At 40.3% G+C, this 12,721-nt stretch overlaps 1 protein-coding gene across 2 annotated transcripts in view; it reads right to left on the bottom strand.

Moving 5' to 3' along the window:
• NFATC3 (nuclear factor of activated T cells 3) overlaps positions 1-12,721 on the bottom strand; it is a 61,549-nt gene that overhangs the window by 33,445 nt on the left and 15,383 nt on the right. For both annotated transcript variants that reach the window (XM_042876922.1, XM_042876923.1), the window contains exons 2-3: positions 10,759-11,890; positions 3,951-4,113 (exon numbers count right to left, since the gene is read on the bottom strand). In XM_042876922.1, the coding sequence (XP_042732856.1) occupies positions 3,951-4,113; positions 10,759-11,890 (1,295 nt within the window). The remainder of the gene's footprint in view (positions 1-3,950; positions 4,114-10,758; positions 11,891-12,721) is intronic.

The raw sequence follows: 12,721 nt of genomic DNA, 5'->3' as shown, positions 1-12,721 counted from the left end.
ACACCCTTCTGGTTCAGAACTTTTCATGTCATTCAAAAATCAGTATATTTTTTCTCCTCTTGCAACTCCTCAGTCATGCCTCTCAAGCTCTGTGACCATATTAAACAGAGCTGACATTCAGTCCCTCCTTCACAGGCCTCAGGTAAGAAGTTTCTGCGACTACAACTGCATACACCACTTTTTCTTCAATACTTTAATTTTTAATCCAACATCTTTCCTCAACTGTAACACTGCTGAGTACATACAAATTTCACATGATGCTCCCCCTCCTCTGTTCTGGCAGATACAACTATTGTAAGAGCTCTGCACATGGCAGAGTAACTAATGAAAGATTCTACCCCTTAAGTGTTACGGCTAAAAAAGACACATATGGTTCAAGCAATTTCCTAATAGCTACCACTGCCCCAAATTTACATTGCATATACGAGACACAACCCATGAGTGGAACCTACACAACACCTGTTGCAGATATGCCATCACTTGAGATGAAAGTTCCTCTTAGCATTGCTCACACCTACAACTCATCCCCACTGTTGGAGCACCTTGCCACAGGACACACTACTTGCATAGAGAACAAGGAGCTCAAAAGCCCCTTCTACACTGACGGTAAGGTCAGAGATCACCTTCCTCAAGAGGAACAGAACAAAACATGAGAATATTTGTTGTGCACAACAGAAAGTGAGTTTTTTGTGTGTGGTGTTGTTTTTTTGTTTGTTTGTTTGTTTTGTTTTGTTTAATAAATAATTTTAGAACAGGAAGCTAAAGAAAGAGAAACTATTCCTGAGAGATCCTGAGATGTGTTTCTGTCCATCCTGAAATGCTCTAAATCACGCACATGAGGACTCGTGAAAAGCCTGAACTGCTTTAGATAACAGGAAAATGTCATTCTAGCAAACTGTAGAACAAACGCGTTATTATGTACGTATGATCTGGGGCAAGAGTGAGAAGGCATTTATGATCATTCATACAAGATTCAGACAAAACGCAGCAGCTATTTGTTCAGAAGGCTTCTTAGATATGTAAAACACTAATCCACTGAGTTAGGTGAAGGCAGAGGCTCTCAACGGCTGCTTTTGTCTCCTGATTATGCATTACAAAATCGTCACACAATTTGCATGACAATTTCAAAATGTCACCTTTCCCCTTGCTAGCCCTGCTGCCAAGATATTTATTTCCTCCCTGTGAAAACTGGCAGGGAGAAAAATCTCACGGATTTTTCTACTCAGGTAAAGTAAGTAATGCCAAATTACATGGACTAGCTGAAACATACCCTCAGGCAAGCAGAGATTAAAGCAACAGTTATCTGCTATTTAGGAACTTTTGCCACTAAAAAGCTGAATATAAGACAACTGCATTACAGAATTACTTCCTTAAAGTCAATGAACTTACACAACAAAGCACGAAGCTCAACTCATTTCATTTCCTCACATTTGGAAATAAGCTGATTAAATGTACTCACAACAGATGATGCCAAATTTGTCAGAAGCTTAGTTTCCTAGCAACTGGTATAGTACAGTATTAGTAATAGATTAATGACATGTGCTAATAGATTAATGGCTTGAAGCTACGCAACATCTTAAAATCTTTATTTTAAATAACCTATCAACTGTACATGCAGAACTAGAGGCTTCATAGTTAGGAAATTAAGTGCTCTTTGCATATGCTCTTAATTCAAAAGCAACAAAAAGTTTGAAGCAAGAAAGAGCCTTCAAGCACCCATATCCTTCCTCATCTCTGACCTGCTTCACTTATAGACACGTAACACAAGAAAATGCCCAGTACGTTGTTGCAGTGATCACACATATGGATCTACATGGTGTAAGGCCAAGAGCACAAAAAAAGTCAAATTGTAACACACATCTTGAACTGAAGTTGTGCAGTAAACTTCCGTAAGTGCAAGCAAAGACTGCATCTTTGCATTTGTGTCTGCACACAATAGTATTTACTTTTCACCAAACTTGGCCCTTAGCATACCGTTTTTTTTACCAGCAGTGAGTGAAAAGTTAATTCAAATCCTTCTTTTGTTTCATAACAATTTCCTCTTTCCCATCAAGAACAACAATTTCTAATCCAGCCGGAAGAGACCAAACTGCAAAACTGAGTATTGATCTGAATTTGTGTTCATTTTACTTTAGAGCAGCACAGCACAATGCACATGTTTAAGCACAACACTGTGAAACAACTATAAATACTATGCCCTTTTTTAAGACAGCATTCTTGTCATGGCAAGGTATTTCACAATCCTTACATGAATAAATACCTTTGACAATAATAAATCACATAGGTTACAGAGTTGTTGTTTTCTGACTTAGGTCTAAGCACTGCTACAGAAGCATCCAGTAGTACTGTGAACAAAAGAAACCCCATGGGTATCTGTCAAGTCTGGAAAACATCAGCAAAACTGGTTCCCTTAACACAAATAGAAGCGCAGGACACGAGCACCAGGGGAGAAGAAAGAAATAAATAAATAGCTTCCAAAAGCTCAGCAGAGACTTATTTTGTCAATTGCAATCTCCCAAGATTCTGTTCTTACTAACAATGTATTGAACGCCAGTGCCAGCTACCTTGGCATGTGAAAGTTGTGTCTACTTGTCCTCCACTGACTAAAACAACGCGATGCTCCACAAAAAGAAATGTCCCCAGTTAACCTCTTTCAGATTCCAGCCTAGCTCAGGCATCCTCTCTTTTCTCTAGCACACAGAACAGACATCCCTGCTGAGCACCTGACTGTTGTCTCTACTGCACTATGAAATCGAGCATGCCTGCCAACAGGAGGTTTGAGCTGGTTGGGTCATGGTGTCATCACTAGGAGGAAAACACTGAGGAACTCCACAGGGAAAACGAAAGCTGGCTGAAAAGCTCACAGTAAGAATGGAAATGAAGGAATGGCAGAAGATAAGAGTGATGAAAGACACTCCAAAGATGTGACGACAAGATCCGGTCTTTTTTTGGAGAGAAAGAGCAAGGAAAGGTACAGATGAAAAAGTCTACAGGAAGATGAAGAAGAAAAGAGGAAAAATTTAAAAATAAAATTAAATTTAAAAAAAATCAAGGTAAGCTCTCATAAGAAACAAAGTTGGGAATGTAGCCCAAAGAACATGACTAAGTGTCAGTCTTCAAGAACTGCATTAGACAAAGGGCTTGGAGACTGCAAGAAAACAGTCAGTCCAACAGATTTAATTTCTGCTGGTACACCTTTGTTCATATTGCATAGCTTCAGAGCTTGAGAGAATCAAGTACTGGTAAACTAATCCTGAAGTCTGCTCAGCACCGAGACATGTACACACGTCACCTCACAGGGAGACATCTCAGCTTGAGCACCGTACCTACTTATAGTCGCAACATCAAACACCCATGCATTTTGCCCTTCAAAGATCACTATGCCAGAACTTTCATATGAAACCCAAGCCAAATTTATCAGGACCTTACATCTAACTCTGATCTCAGCAACATTTGGTTGGCGTTTGTGAAGCATACAAGTACTATGCTTCAGATGTCTTCAGCATTTGGAACATTTAGCAGTAAGGATGAAGCCAGTCAAAACAGCTCATCAACAGCTGTTAATGGCCAGTACTGGGTATCAAAACAGGTAGTGCATCACCACCCTCTCAGTCAGAGAACTGCTGTCTGCATTGCTGTATCTACATGAGTTTCACTACTGAAAAAAACAAACTGTTCTAAGGGACAATAAAACTTGCTCGATTCAGTTAAGACAATGGAAACAATGACAAAACAGAAGGCGGGGGAGGAGGGGAACAAGTCTTGCTGTTACAGATAAACAGCCCAAATCTAAGCTAACTCTTACACTGCACAGGTTACAGCTAGAGGAGAATCTTACCCAGGAAGGAATACGAGCTTCACAGAAGGCAACAATCCACAGCATCATAAATGCCAGTAACTGTACTTAACAGAAAAAGTTATCTTGGATTCAAGAAAGCCAGACATCCTACCTTCACTACAGGGTGTCCTCCAGTAGACGCTTTTACAGCTCCTCTGCTTCCTTCTGTTTCATAGTGAGCTCTGTGATGAGTTTTAGGCTGGACTTCTATTTTCAGTTCACACTGCCCATAATGACTTGGTAAAGGCCAGTCAAGAGGTGGCAACGAAGATGTGCTGCAGTCAAGAGATGAACACTACGGTTAAATGAAGCATGACATTTGGCCAGCATGGTATCAAAACAACGTGTGTATAAAATATCATGATTCACTTTCCTAACAAATGGTTACCAAACAACAACAGCTATTAGCCTAACGCTATTACGTGAAAATTCCCCAAATTTACTGAAGCATTAAAATCTTCAGTTAAACATTTTGGGATTGTTAGTGCTGTATTTCTTTCTTCCAACACCTGATTAGAAGAAAGATACTGTATGACCCCTGCCTCACATTACCAGTGCTGTTCCTTAATGCTATTAATTTTTATCCTCATGGGTACCAACAAGCAAGTTCAAGTGGTGTGAGAGGAAACAACCTGTAACTCATTTTCATCTCTCTTCATTATTCTCTTCAAATATTTTTTGCTTTGTTAAGATTGGTAAGCACAGCACCTTGCTAACTATCATGAAAACAAACACTATATGATGGTTCAATTTTTCAAGACCAGTAGTCCTATCTAAGCATAAAGACTTACTGCAATGGCCACCTTGAAGTGCCTGCTTTATTTGTCCACAGTTTGTACCCTTACATCCAGTAGCAATGTTGCTCCAGGGAAGGAGAAAAAATAAAATTAAAAAAATTGCAGCAAAGTAACATGGAAGAACCTCAAAGGAAAACAAGGCATGTAACACTGTCAGTTTTTTCATACCTATCATTTACCTTTATGAATTCACATGCTTATTCTGATAAGAACAGCCAGATTCAAGTCAGTAATTACCTGGGAGAGCAGATTAATTCATAAACATTTACAAGTGAACATTTATAGTGCTGTGTATCACATAAGAACATACACAAGAAAAATAGAATAGTTCTTATTACAATGCTTTGACCAATAGGGAAAGCAAAGTAGGTTCTAAAGAGACGGACAGATACTGCTTTGTATCACTGCCTGAGGAAGCTCATTTTCATTTCTCCTTCACAGTGAGACAGGAAAAGCCTCCCCACCTATCCAAAACCATGCACATTTTCACAAACACAAATAGCTGCAGATGCATAACAGACAAATGTTACCTTCTGCAGAATTCAGCTACAACTCATAAACATACCCACAGTTGGAAAAGGAGATAACGTTTAGATTGAAGGGGAGGAAAAAAAATTCTGTCCAGTAAGTACCTGGATGGACTTGGGCTCAGCCTGCAGCAGCATACATCCACCTTTTACTGCAAACATCACTGTCACTAGGCACGAAAAAGGGGGAGAAGAAAAGGCACCACTTGCTGTCATCCTCCCATGGCAGGACAACCTACAAGCCTGTTGACCTGCTGCTTCATGCAGTACTTCTAATGCACTTCAGGAGAGAGCTCACCTGGTAAATTAAACCTCATCTCCTGAAGTCCCATTCGGGAGTCAAGGGGAGCAGGAGTACTTCCCTTTCTTCTTACTGAAAGGAAGAAACGTGAGCAGTAAATCACGTCCATGAGCACTCAGTGTATAGCAAAGACTCTTCTTCTCCCAGCATGCAGCTCTGAGGACTGGTCCTTCCACAGCAATAGTATTTACTGGGTAGGAAGAAGACCGGTGATGTCAGCAATAAAAGAGGAAACAGAGGAATGCAGTATAAGCCCAGTCCTTCCAGTTACTTACCATAGGCCAACGTGTACTGCCTAAATGCTATTACTGGCTATCAACTAGACCTTGCCATTCACTTTTATAGCTATTGAAGAACTGGACTCAAGTCTTCAGTCTGAAAAAGGAAAGAAAATGTCAAGATTAGAAGACACTAAACTTCTTTAAAAACTCTTTTTAGCAGGCAAGAATTTTTTCTTTACTATTTTCAAAACTATTTTTCTCTCCTATAAACAAATACCCTATGCCAAAATAGCTGGTATGCATAGTGAGCAGATACAGTCCCTAAGAGAGCTTGGTATACTATGCACACCACAGACAACATACCAACTACTGAGAGACATTATACTGAGAATTCTGTGTTAAACTCTCTCAAGAAAATGTATTCATTGCTATTGACAACTCCACACATCTCAAAGAAGTTAATTCTGCAATTAACTAGTAAAATTATAGTGCAAGCTGCCTCAGAGTCCCATTATCTCCTGAAAAAAATATTTGGAATACTAGAACAAACATGGACACAGGAAAATAACCAAGTGTCTAGATTTTGTCATTCTTTGAAAGCAGACAAAATATCAAAGGGAGGGAGGGAGCAAGCACACGTGCATATGCAGATCCCAAAAATATAACTCAAACAAGCAAACAACAAAGACTGGAAACCCTCAAAAAGTTGCCCAATGACACAGCATTAAGATTTAGAGGCTGTGTCACATCAATCTTCTACATGCAGCAGAATACAGAATTTGCTTCAAACCAAATCCCAGCATGTTGTTGAGGGAGCACCACTTTGCAAACCTGCACACGTTCTACCAGTAATACCAAGAGAATTTCATAATCTGATTAATGCTAGTCTTCAAAAGCTCATACTCCTATCACATCAAGATTAAAGGCTTTAGGGAACAGCTGCTATTTAAAGGAAACTCAGAAGAAGGAACCCTTTAGAAGCATCAGCAGCAGAAGCCACTGCATTTGAAACAATCACTTCAGTGTTCAAATACTAATTGAGTCAACACCTTCTTAACCTGCAGTCACAATTTCTAATGCAAAACTGCTTCTGGCTGCATGTATTGAACAAACACCTCTTGTTCATCCAAAGGACAACCACACGACTTCCACATTTCATGTTCCAAACCCAGAGAAGTCAGGGCTCAGCATGGGCTGTGCCCCTCTCACACAGGAAGAAACAAACTCTAGAAACAAGACTACTTGCACTTGACTTACCCTTTATTTTTCCTTCTATCCTACATGCAGTGTTCTGGAGCCAGTTACAGCCATAGAACATGATTCTGTTCAAACCTTAAAATGTTTAACTTTCATTTGGAGCAGTCTTCCTGGGAAATTCATTGGGCAGACAGCAACTGCTAACCTTGCTCCCTCAGCTGAAACACGTGCGACTAGCTCAGGTATAGCCTGATGCTCTGTTGGCATCCATGCCTAGAATGTTGCTGAATACAGGTGGAATGAAAGCTCATTTTAGCAACTCAGTATGAATATATATTCCTGCTTCTCAGTAATCACAAATTCTAGTAATAAATTTTAAAGACACACCCTGGGATCTCAATTGTTCTATTACTAGCAGACCAAGAGTTAAATATGCTTTAGAGTATTGATACAGCATGCCATCAAGTAAAATCCATATTCTGTCACGTCAGAACAAAGTAGAGAACTGAAGCATCTGCATCGCACAGAGGTCATATATTAAACTCTATGTGAATTCTTTGGATTCATTAACGGTGTGTAAACACTAAAGCAACAGCCTCCCTTATTACAAATCCAAGAGGTTTGAATTCCTCTTGCTCGTCTCACTTAAATGAGCATCTACCCTGAAAGTCTGTGATTTGCAAACAGTTTCACTTTAAAGCTTTGTTATCGCAGCACAACTGGCGTTATCTCATGTAACAACGAACTGATGGATAACTACACACAGACTAAGTTCGCCTACAGTCTGCTCACATTGAAAGATTTATTCTTCTAAAGTAATTAAACATGCACATCCCAATAGTCATGCTAAAAATACAACATAAATCCACTGCTCTCTCTTCTCCAGACTAACAACAGAAATATTTAGACGACAGAACTGCCTGCTGCAAGTATTTCACCATCTGCCACTACGGTTACAGATTCTTTTCCTGAAAAAGTAGGTAACATTGTCAGCAATCCTAGTGTTCAGCTGTAACTGCTAGATAATTGCGGGTAAAATACTCTCAAGTCGCTGAGAAGTACCTACCACCAAAGAGAACTGTCCTGAACTGCCAATAGATGCATCAAAGCCCTTCTGTTCATTGCCACTGGGACAAAGAAGCTGTGCGGCAGCCCTTCAATTCACAGCACTTCGGATTAAATTTTGATACAGTATTCTGAAGACAACTGTCAGTTCATGAAGTTGTTCTTAATCAATTTACAAATCTAACAACTGCACAAGGAGAGGCACAGCAGAATAAACTAACATTGTATTTCAAAGATTTTGCTTGTTAATACCTACTTCCAGGACACAAAAGCACAATTAGTTGCAGGGGTTAAATAAAATAATGCACGACTCATTAATATCCTACGAACTGTCTATTTGCAATTTTTCAATCTATAATTAAATATTTTGCAAGATATATTACCATTAATATCATGCAATACAGTGCACGTAAGGACTGCTCTGAAAGTAATGACATCTATTTTATATGCTGGCCCACAAGAGCAGGGGTGGATGTTGGTGATATGGCAATAGAACCTTCCCACCAACATTCTGTGCATTTTTATGAGTGTGACATGCAGGCTCTTGTTCATCACTGGTGACAACGCACAGCTAATAGTGGTGACTGTGCTGAAAAATAATGTTTTGTAGCTGAGAATCTGCTCTATCCAATCGTATTATTGCGCTCTTTCTATCTGATGCAGGTTCCATGGAAATAAACAGGAAACATTACGTTCAGAGCTACCTACATGTAATATATAATAAACACATGAATTGCAATTAGTATCTAACCTATGACTACTGAGGTGCCTGCTTTTGTTTGCTGTCATAGACTACTTCAATGAGATTTCCCTCTGTTCATTTTTATTCCTAAAACAGAAGTTAAATGAGCTTCCCTACTTCGTGAGCATCAAAATCAAAACAGTTTACAATGAAACACCTGAATATCCTGAAGTCGTGCAGGCTCACTGCACCAGTGGAACAGGCTACAAATGCTAAATAGCTCAACATTTCACTGGGGATACAGCTGCTAACGTAACCATTTCCACAAATTCAATAATCAGGGTGTATTTTGGGCAGCAGAGGTACACAGCTTGCTTTGTTCAGTTTACTTGTCAATAGATTTGGTCTTTACCTTCTTCTGCACGTACACCCATTTTATATTTTTGAAAAGTACCAGCTTTTAAATAAATTCTGACATTCTGTGTTAAGTCAATCATTAGCTCTTGCTTTTGCTTTCCCCCTACCCCCTGCTAAGAAATTGCTTCATTCACTACATTCATCTCTCCATCTACCACATCCCTGAAGAACTAATCTCAAGCACTGCCACTACAGAATGACATTATTTCAATCCCTTATTTTCAAATCAGTACACAGCAATATGGGAACACCAGCATTTAAGCCTACAGCATGTTTTTATATGGATAACTTTTACATACACTAACCTAACATTATTAGAAAACATCTACACAAAACCAGAAGGATAGCTTCACCTCCCAGCCCCTTCTACCCCTTGCGTTTCAAACCTAGCAGAGCAACAAAAAGGTTCAGGAAGGAAGCAGATAATTTTTAGCTGAGTAACTGCAATAGCTACCCAGTCAGCAGCAATGCGACTTCAGTTCTCATTTCTACTCTACCTACTGCACTGTGGCCAAGTGGTCCCAGAAGTTCTGTGGTCCCAGAGATCACAGACCTGCTTCATCTAAAAAAATAACAGAATGGGAAGGAGGGAGAGTGAATTCTTCCTCCAGCTGAACTAGTTCCTTCTACTGAGTCTCCACAAATTATCCTGCAAGCATACAACTACAGAAGGACAAAACCCAATTAACTCAGCACCACACAGTTAGAAAATACCCTTGGAGCCAAAGCTCAAAAAGGAATTCCTTTTATTAAAAGAATTCTAGATGGCCTTCAGCATGACACGCAGATCTATTTTCTCTACCCCAATTTGTAGAAGTCTATCAACCCAAAAGAAGCAAGTGAAAATATAAGGAAATGAAACCTCCACCTCTTTTGTGTTGTCACAGTTTTATAACATGAGCATTCAGGTTTCTTTTCAGAATCACAGAATAGTAGGGGCTGGAAGGGACCTCTGGAGGTCTTGTAGTCCAACCCTGCTGCTAAAGCAGGTTTCCTACAGCAGGTTACACAGGAAAGTGTCCAGGCAGGTTTGAATATCTCCAAAGAAGGAGACCATCACCTCCCCAGGCAGCCTCTGTCACCCAGCACTCTGTCACTCTCACAGTAAAGAAGTCTCTCCCCATGCTTGTATGGAACTTCCTATGCTCCAGCTTGTGCCCACTGCCCCTTATTCTGTCACAGAGCACCACCAAAAGAAGCCTAGTCACATCCATTTGACTACCGCCCTTTAGATACTTATTAGCTTTGGTAAGATCTGCTCTCAGCCCTCATTTCTGGAGGATGAACAGTCACAGGAAAAATGAAACCTTTCCTTATGAGGGAGATGCTCCAGGCCCCCATCACCTTTGTGGCCCTCAGCTGGAGCCTCTCCAGCACTTCTCTGTCTTTCTTGAAATGGGGAGACCACAACTGGACCCAGTGCTCCAGACGTGGTCCCACCATGGCAGGGCAGGGAGGAGGATGGCATCCCTGAACCTGCTGGCCATGCTCTTTTTCCATGCACCTCACTTGTATTAAAATGCTAACTGTTCAGAATGGATGCAACTGCTTACAATCTAAGCATGCACAAAAGCTGCAGACATTTCATTTAAAAAAGAAGTTTTCTTTTAGAGGTCTCAGTATAGCATAGAAATATAAGCACATTAGCATGCCTACATAGGATGCATTGGAAGGAAACCTTCTGAAGGACTTGCATATTTTCTTACAACTTACCGAAATATAGGAGTATGACCAGGCTTTGGTTTGTTCCAAGTAAAGTGCGAAGGAACAGACAGAAATTGGTCTCCGGGCAAATCTTTTTTCAAGGCATGTTGAGAACCAGAGCAGTCATCTACTGCATTTTCAAGGGAAGATGATAAGTTACCCTGTTCTTCAGGGCAGATATCTATTTTTCCAGACAAAGTAGCAGTCTGATCCTCTGAGGTCTTTCTTGTTTTAAGAGGAATATCAGTCTCTGTACAACACTGAAATGGTGAAAGGCCGGAATTAAGACCTTGCACGTTATGGATGGAAGTGTTTAGCCATGTGTCTTCTGTTATGCTTCCTCTGGGAGAATGACCAGGTGATGGAGTAGGAGAATGGTGAGGAGAGAGAGAACCAGCATAGCAAATCTCAGCACTGGAGTGTCGCCGTTTCCCACAGGGGGATGTAGGTCTTGAGGAGGGCCTTGATGTTGGTCTAGGGCTTAGCCAATTCTCATCCGTAATGCTAGTTCTAGGAGAATGACAGGGAGATTGTCTAGGTGACAAGGCATGCCCAAATCCATAAGGCTGTTGCCAAGATTCATCATTAGGACCTCTTGGAGAACCACCGGGAGAGGCCAGAGGGGAGCCAAGGGTAAATCGAGCAGCTGCCTCATTTAGCTCTGAGTCTACATCATCATAAACATGGGAAATGGACTCACAAGAGGAAGCATCTGAAAACCAACTTCTGGAGGAAATGCTGCTGGCAGGGCTTGGACTAAGGGATGATTCCCTATATGATGGCTCAAGAGGAAGATAGAGATGGTCCCGTGAAGGCCTTTCCATATACTCATTTTCTGTGCCATTTGTGTGCAATTCATCTTCATTGGCTTCAATCCCTTGATGACAGTTAGGCGAAATAGAAGTAATCTGAATACTGGGGCACTCAAAGGGTTTGGGTCCACCTAGTGGACTGTATTTGGATTCTGGTATCTCACCGGTTCCTTCATAGTTCTTATGACTCTGAAGTCTTGTAGGTGGTGACAGAGGAGAGGAGTGAGACTGCAGTCCATGGCGAGGAATACAAATTGGCTGATTTACAGAAGATGATGGCTGGTCTACATTGAAGATGTATATGGATGCACAGTCATCAGATTCAATATCTGAAAAAGAAGAGGAACTGAATCAGAGTAAATTACTTGAAAAATGTCACAAAACCCTTTTGTTTCCCAGACACCTTTTCAACACCTTAGACACATCTCATTATAGTAGGCACAAAAAATAAAGCTAATTATTTTAGATCCCTCCCATTTACGTATTTATGACTACAGCTCAAGTTTTCTTTCATAAATCTTGCTTTCAATCAGATTCTGCAGTTCATCCACATCTTCAGTAGCTGAATACGTAATATACACAGAACATGGGTTTAAAATCTTGACAGCGTCTAATATGAAACGCTCAACTCAATCATCATCTTTCATAACTATTTTCAATTTATTCACCTCCTAATTGTTTTTATCATAGTCAGATGCTTGATCATCTTAACATGAATATGAACAAATATGACACTTTCTGCAATCTCACCAGTCAACAATTACAAGCACTAGAATAGGACATGAGTAATATTTGTCTCCTTTAACATCAGAAAGTATCTTCCAGCGACTCAAACTTCAATGAAGATGACAGATAACTGCAAATATTTAACCAGAAGAAGCCTAGCAAGAAATATTATTAAATATAGTACAAAGAATCTCATTCCAAAGGTCTTTTTGGCTTCCTAGAAAACTGTAAGCACCCATCTCACACAACAGCACTTTTTCAAGTCTCACAAAGTTTGAGCGAAAGCTATCCAGCATAAAAAAGGCAATGCAGAGCAGCCTCAGATCTCACAAACTGAACCAAAACATAGGATACATTCCAAAGAAAAGCATGCAATCGTGATGGATTCAGCAGCTTTGTCTCACAGAACCAAAGCAGGAACTCTTGCCTTGATT

The sequence above is a fragment of the Lagopus leucura genome, unplaced genomic scaffold (assembly GCF_019238085.1).
Source record: "Lagopus leucura isolate 7727_CA_CO unplaced genomic scaffold, USGS_WTPT01 Super-Scaffold_100017, whole genome shotgun sequence".
NCBI classification, from domain to species: Eukaryota; Metazoa; Chordata; class Aves; order Galliformes; family Phasianidae; genus Lagopus; species Lagopus leucura.
This window is presented reverse-complemented; position numbering and strand designations above follow the sequence as displayed.